We start from the raw sequence: 7,500 nt of genomic DNA on the forward strand, positions 1-7,500 counted from the left end.
CACATGTTTGGTGTGTCTCCCAGGTGGCTTGTGGCAAACTTTAAACGACACTTTTTATTGCTATCTTTAAGAAATGGCTTTCTTCTTGCCACTCTTCCATAAAGGCCAGATTTGTGCAATATACGACTGATTGTTGTCCTATGGACAGAGTCTCCCACCTCAGCTGTAGATCTCTACAGTTCATCCAGATCATGGGCCTCTTGGCTGCATCTCTGATCAGTCATCTCCTTGTATGAGCAGTATCTCAGACCTGCCTGGTGTGTTCCTTGTTCTTCATGATGCTCTCTGCGCTTTTAACGGACCTCTGAGACTATCACAGTGCAGGTGCATTTATATGGAGACTTGATTACACACAGGTGGATTGTATTTATCATCATTAGTAATTTAGGTCAACATTGGATCATTCAGAGATCCTCACTGAGTTCAAGGGGGCCGAATACTTTCGCAAGGCACTGTATATACAGTATATACTTATACAACACATTTCCCATAAAGTAGTAGCATTAGTCACGTAAACACAGAAATAAACAAATGGCACATTGGATTCCTAATTTCTTTTCTTACCGAGGAGACAAAGTTAAATAAATTACTACCATAAACGTTACATACAAATCTGAGCTTTTGCAACCCTACTGTAATCCTACTTTGACAACCAAAGTCCAGGTACCTTACAAAGGGCTATAGTCACATGTTTGATGGAACCTGATGCCAAAAAATGTAGTTTTTGTCCCTCCGGTTTTATACCTGCTGTGCCGTAGAGTGCATCATGTTTCTGCAGCAGTATTCATACAACAGGACTGGTTTATTTTGTGTGGGGGCTTTGGGCACAGCCATGCACTGTTGGACTGAACTGACACCCTGCTGTTCAACTGAGATTGTCATCGTTGTGTTACTGTTCAACTGATATTATAGGTGAATGTGACAGTGTTCACTTTGATGGAACTTTATCATTGCGTTTCCTTGGTAGCTACCGACACAAATTAGCGAGCTAGAACAGAGTTAATAAGATAAATTCATGAAAAAGACGAAAAGCAAATACGTTCTCCAGTAGGCATCTGCCAAGGGAGCTAAGAGCTGTGTTGTCATATATATATATATTAATTGATTTATTTTTTCACTTTATTCAGACAAAACTACAGGCAAGATACACATCCACACTCACTAACCTGGCATCAGGCTGCCGAAGGCTACGGTCCTCTGGCCTACAAAGTCCCGTCCAATGGGGTCGTGGTCCCAGACGAGGAAACGCACCAGAGCCACCTCCGCCATGTGGAGGGTAAAGGACAGGTTCTCCTCCCACACGGGGTTAAAACCTGGACAACACACACTGTGTCAGAGTACACACCACACCACACCATACACACTAACACACATGCAAATATACACACACACCACACCACACCACACACAACATTGGCATTGAGTGTGCTTGACCCAGCGCTGTCCTGCTGACTGCCATCTGTGGTGTGTTTGACCCAGTACTGTCCTGCTGCCTGCCATCTATGGTGTGTTTGGCCCAGTACTGTCCTGCTGCCTGCCATCTATGGTGTGTTTGGCCCAGTACTGTCCTGCTGACTGCCATCTATGGTGTGTTTGACCCAGTACTGTCCTGCTGCCTGCCATCTATGGTGTGTTTGACCCAGTACTGTCCTGCTGACTGCCATCTATGGTGTGTTTGGCCCAGTACTGTCCTGCTGCCTGCCATCTATGGTGTGTTTGGGCCAGTACTGTCCTGCTGCTTGCCATCTATGGTGTGTTTGACCCAGTACTGTCCTGCTGCCTGCCATCTATGGTGTGTTTGACCCAGTAGTGTCCTGCTGCCTTCCATCTATGGTGTGTTTGACCCAGTACTCTCCTGCTGCCTGCCATCTATGGTGTGTTTGGGCCAGTACTGTCCTGCTGCCTGCCATCTATGTTTAGAACAAATGACTGGATCTAGGTGACAGTTCAGGTCACAATGACTCTGTCTAGGAATCAACAGGGGGAGAGAGGAGGGCTCAGCAGGGGGAGAGAGGAGGGTTCAGAAGGGGGAGAGAGGAGGGCTCAGCAGGGGGAGAGAGGAGGGTTCGGCAGGGCGAGAGGAGGGTTCAGTAGGGGGAGAGAGGAGGGTTCAGCAGGAGGAGAGAGGAGGGTTCAGCAGGGGGAGAGAGGAGGGTTCAGCAGGGGGAGAGAGGGGGAGAGAGGAGGGTTCAGTAGGGGGAGAGAGGAGGGTTCAGCAGGAGGAGAGAGGAGGGTTCAGCAGGGCGAGAGGAGGGTTCAGCAGGGGGAGAGAGGGGGAGAGAGGAGGGTTCGGCAGGGCGAGAGGAGGGTTCAGCAGGGGGAGAGAGGAGAGTTCAGCAAAGGGAGAGAGGAGGGTTCAGCAGGGGGAGAGAGGAGGGTTCAGAAGGGGGAGAGAGGAGGGTTCAGAAGGGGGAGAGAGGAGGTTCAGCAGGGGGAGAGAGGAGGGTTCAGAAGGGGGAGAGAGGAGGGTTCAGAAGGGGGAGAGAGGAGGTTCAGCAGGGGGAGAGAGGAGGGTTCAGAAGGGGAGAGAGGAGGGTTCAGCAGGGGGAGAGAGGAGGGTTCAGCAGGGGGAGAGAGGAGGGTTCAGCAGGGGGAGAGAGGAGGGTTCAGCAGGGGGAGAGAGGAGGGTTCAGCAGGGGGAGAGAGAGGGAGAGAGGAGGGTTCAGCAGGGGGAGAGAGGAGGGTTCAGAAGGGGGAGAGAGGAGGGTTCAGCAGGGGGAGAGAGGAGGGTTCAGCAGGGGGAGAGAGGAGGGCTCAGCAGGGGAGAGAGGAGGGTTCAGCAGGGGGAGAGAGGAGGGTTCAGAAGGGGGAGAGAGGAGGGTTCAGCAGGGGGAGAGAGGAGGGTTCAGCAGGGGGAGAGAGGAGGGTTCAGAAGGGGGAGAGAGGAGGGTTCAGCAGGGGGAGAGAGGAGGGTTCAGCAGGGGGAGAGAGGAGGGTTCAGCAGGGGGAGAGAGGAGGGCTCAGCAGGGGGAGAGAGGAGGGTTCAGCAGGGGGAGAGAGGAGGGTTCAGAAGGGGGAGAGAGGAGGGTTCAGCAGGGGGAGAGAGGAGGGTTCAACAGGGGGAGAGAGGAGGGTTCAGCAGGGGGAGAGAGGAGGGTTCAGCAGGGGGAGAGAGGAGGGCTCAGCAGGGGGAGAGAGGAGGGTTCGGCAGGGCGAGAGGAGGGTTCAGCAGGGGGAGAGAGAGGGAGAGAGGAGGGTTCGGCAGGGCGAGAGGAGGGTTCAGCAGGGGGAGAGAGGAGGGTTCGGCAGGGGGAGACAGGAGGGTTCGGCAGGGGGAGAGAGGAGGGTTCGGCAGGGGGAGAGAGGAGGGTTCGGCAGGGGGAGAGAGGAGGGTTCGGCAGGGGGAGAGAGGAGGGTTCAGCAGGGGGAGAGAGGAGGGTTCAGCAGGGGGAGAGAGGAGGGTTCGGCAGGGCGAGAGGAGGGTTCAGCAGGGGGAGAGAGAGGGAGAGAGGAGGGTTCGGCAGGGCGAGAGGAGGGTTCAGCAGGGGGAGAGAGGAGGGTTCGGCAGGGGGAGACAGGAGGGTTCGGCAGGGGGAGAGAGGAGGGTTCGGCAGGGGGAGAGAGGAGGGTTCGGCAGGGGGAGAGAGGAGGGTTCGGCAGGGCGAGAGGAGGGTTCAGCAGGGGGAGAGAGAGGGAGAGAGGAGGGTTCGGCAGGGCGAGAGGAGGGTTCAGCAGGGGGAGAGAGGAGGGTTCGGCAGGGGGAGACAGGAGGGTTCGGCAGGGGGAGAGAGGAGGGTTCAGCAGGGGGAGAGAGGAGGTTCCGCAGGGGGAGAGAGGAGGGGTCAGCAGGGGGAGAGAGGAGGGTTCAGCAGGGGGAGAGAGGGGGGTTCGGCAGGGGGAGAGAGGAGGGTTCAGCAGGGGGAGAGAGGAGGGTTCAGCAGGGGGAGAGAGGAGGGTTCGGCAGGGCGAGAGGAGGGTTCAGCAGGGGGAGAGAGAGGGAGAGAGGAGGGTTCGGCAGGGCGAGAGGAGGGTTCAGCAGGGGGAGAGAGAGGGAGAGAGGAGGGTTCGGCAGGGCGAGAGGAGGGTTCAGCAGGGGGAGAGAGGAGGGTTCGGCAGGGGGAGACAGGAGGGTTCGGCAGGGGGAGAGAGGAGGGTTCAGCGGGGGGAGAGAGGAGGGTTCAGCAGGGGGAGAGAGGAGGGTTCAGCAGGGGGAGAGAGGAGGTTCAGCAGGGGGAGAGAGGAGGGTTCAGCAGGGGGAGAGAGGAGGGTTCAGCAGGGGGAGAGAGGAGGTTCAGCAGGGGGAGAGAGGAGGGTTCAGCAGGGGGAGAGAGGAGGGTTCAGCAGGGGGAGAGAGGAGGGTTCAGCAGGGGGAGAGAGGAGGGTTCAGCAGGGGAGAGAGGAGGGTTCAGCAGGGGGAGAGAGGAGGGTTCAGCAGGGGAGAGAGGAGGGTTCAGCAAGGGGAGAGAGGAGGGTTCAGCAGGGGGAGAGAGGAGGGTTCGGCAGGGGGAGAGAGGAGGGTTCGGCAGGGGGAGAGAGGAGGGTTCGGCAGGGGGAGAGAGGAGGGTTCGGCAGGGGCGAGAGGAGGGTTCGGCAGGGGGAGAGAGGAGGGTTCGGCAGGGGGAGAGAGGAGGGTTCGGCAGGGGAGAGAGGAGGGTTCAGCAGGGGGAGAGAGGAGGGTTCAGCAGGGGGAGAGAGGGGGTTCAGCAGGGGGAGAGAGGAGGGTTCAGCAGGGGGAGAGAGGAGGGTTCAGCAGGGGGAGAGAGGAGGGTTCAGCAGGGGGAGAGAGGAGGGTTCAGCAGGGGGAGAGAGGAGGGTTCAGAAGGGGGAGAGAGGAGGGTTCAGCAGGGGGAGAGAGGAGGGTTCAGCAGGGGGAGAGAGGAGGGTTCAGCAGGGGGAGAGAGGAGGGTTCAGCAGGGGAGAGAGGAGGGTTCAGCAGGGGGAGAGAGGAGGGTTCAGCAGGGGGAGAGAGGAGGGTTCAGCAGGGGGAGAGAGGAGGTTCAGCAGGGGGAGAGAGGAGGGTTCAGCAGGGGGAGAGAGGAGGGTTCAGCAGGGGGAGAGAGGAGGGTTCAGCAGGGGGAGAGAGGAGGGTTCAGCAGGGGGAGAGAGGAGGGTTCAGCAGGGGGAGAGAGGAGGGTTCAGCAGGGGGAGAGAGGAGGGTTCAGCAGGGGGAGAGAGGAGGGTTCAGCAGGGGGAGAGAGGAGGGTTCAGCAGGGGGAGAGAGGAGGGTTCAGCAGGGGGAGAGAGGAGGGCTCAGCAGGGGGAGAGAGGAGGGTTCAGCAGGGGGAGAGAGGAGGGTTCAGAAGGGGGAGAGAGGAGGGTTCAGCAGGGGGAGAGAGGAGGGTTCAGCAGGGGGAGAGAGGAGGGTTCAGCAGGGGGAGAGAGGAGGGTTCAGCAGGGGGAGAGAGGAGGGTTCAGCAGGGGGAGAGAGGAGGGTTCAGCAGGGGGAGAGAGGAGGGTTCAGCAGGGGGAGAGAGGAGGGTTCAGCAGGGGGAGAGAGGGAGGGTTCAGCAGGGGGAGAGAGGAGGGTTCAGCAGGGGGAGAGAGGAGGGTTCAGCAGGGGGAGAGAGGAGGGTTCAGAAGGGGGAGAGAGGAGGGTTCAGCAGGGGGAGAGAGGAGGGTTCAGCAGGGGGAGAGAGGAGGGTTCAGCAGGGGGAGAGAGGAGGGTTCAGCAGGGGGAGAGAGGAGGGTTCAGCAGGGGGAGAGAGGAGGGTTCAGAAGGGGGAGAGAGGAGGGTTCAGCAGGGGGAGAGAGGAGGGTTCAGCAGGGGGAGAGAGGAGGGTTCGGCAGGGCGAGAGAGGAGGGTTCAGCAGGGGGAGAGAGGAGGGTTCAGCAGGGGGAGAGAGGAGGGTTCAGCAGGGGGAGAGAGGAGGGTTCAGCAGGGGGAGAGAGGGGGCTGTGTGGACGGTGTGTGTGTTTTACCGTTGTCGTCCACTACTCGTGTCTGCCCCTTGCAGCAGTCCACTGGCAGGCCGATGATCTCCACCTCTACAAACGGGTCAATGATCTGAAGCAGAAGAGGGAACAGAGTTACAGCAGCTTAGCAACACTACGATAACGCGTGGCAACAGATGTTTAACCTGAGGTTATTGAGCAAGCTATCCATTATGCTGGCAGAAAATTATTTTGTGTGAGTGTGTGTATACCTCTCCTCGGTCCCCCAGCATAGAGTCTGGTGGTTTGGGAAGCTGCTGGCCACTGATGATCTTCAGTACCAGCTGTTTGTTGGGATAGGCAGGGAGGGGGTCATCACAGAACGGGTTGAACGAGCCTGGAGCCGTAAACCAACCCATCAGAACATATACTCCTTATCTTGCTGTGTGTGTGTGTGTGTGTGTGTGTGTGTGTGTGTGTGTGTGTGTGTGTGTGTGTGTGTGTGTGTGTGTGTGTGTGTGTGTGTGTGTGTGTGTGTGTGTGTGTGTGTGTGTGTGTGTACCTTTACACATGGGTGGAGGTTTGAGGGCGTAGCCACAGCCACCGTTCACCATGAACTTGGCTCTGTTCAGTTGCATCATCCGACCCTCTGTCTGGTAGTTCAGAGCCACTGAGGAAAACACATTTAGGACACATTTATCAGTCTGTTCATCCTCTGAACAAATACACACAGGGGTTCTGTCTGTGTGTCCATGGGGACAGGGAGGCGTAGTGGAGCACAGGGCCCAACAGAGGGTTCATCCTCTGAACAAATACACACAGGGGTTCTGTCTGTGTGTCCATGGGGACAGGGAGGCGTAGTGGAGCACAGGGCCCAACAGAGGGTTCATCCTCTGAACAAATACACACAGGGGTTCTGTCTGTGTGTCCATGGGGACAGGGAGGCGTAGTGGAGCACAGGGCCCAACAGAGGGTTCATCCTCTGAACAAATACACACAGGGGTTCTGTCTGTGTGTCCATGGGGACAGGGAGACGTAGTGGAGCACAGGGCCCAACAGAGGGTTCATCCTCTGAACAAATACACACAGGGGTTCTGTCTGTGTGTCCATGGGGACAGGGAGGCGTAGTGGAGCACAGGGCCCAACAGAGGGTTCATCCTCTGAACAAATACACACAGGGGTTCTGTCTGTGTGTCCATGGGGACAGGGAGGCGTAGTGGAGCACAGGGCCCAACAGAGGGTTCATCCTCTGAACAAATACACACAGGGGTTCTGTCTGTGTGTCCATGGGGACAGGGAGACGTAGTGGAGCACAGGGCCCAACAGAGGGTTCATCCTCTGAACAAATACACACAGGGGTTCTGTCTGTGTGTCCATGGGGACAGGGAGGCGTAGTGGAGCACAGGGCCCAACAGAGGGTTCATCCTCTGAACAAATACACACAGGGGTTCTGTCTGTGTGTCCATGGGGACAGGGAGGCGTAGTGGAGCACAGGGCCCAACAGAGGGTTCATCCTCTGAACAAATACACACAGGGGTTCTGTCTGTGTGTCCATGGGGACAGGGAGACGTAGTGGAGCACAGGGCCCAACAGAGGGTTCATCCTCTGAACAAATACACACAGGGGTTCTGTCTGTGTGTCCATGGGGACAGGGAGGCGTAGTGGAGCACAGGGCCCAACAGAGGGTTC

At 57.7% G+C, this 7,500-nt stretch overlaps 1 protein-coding gene across 1 annotated transcript in view; it reads right to left on the bottom strand.

Moving 5' to 3' along the window:
* Positions 1–7,500, bottom strand: part of LOC135546686 (1-phosphatidylinositol 4,5-bisphosphate phosphodiesterase eta-1-like) — a 121,634-nt gene that overhangs the window by 15,669 nt on the left and 98,465 nt on the right. The window contains 4 exon segments of the mRNA XM_064975298.1: positions 1,167–1,313; positions 5,860–5,944; positions 6,084–6,208; positions 6,374–6,481. Of these exon segments, the coding sequence (XP_064831370.1) occupies positions 1,167–1,313; positions 5,860–5,944; positions 6,084–6,208; positions 6,374–6,481 (465 nt within the window).

Source organism: Oncorhynchus masou, chromosome 9, assembly GCF_036934945.1.
Source record: "Oncorhynchus masou masou isolate Uvic2021 chromosome 9, UVic_Omas_1.1, whole genome shotgun sequence".
Taxonomy (NCBI): domain Eukaryota; kingdom Metazoa; phylum Chordata; class Actinopteri; order Salmoniformes; family Salmonidae; genus Oncorhynchus; species Oncorhynchus masou.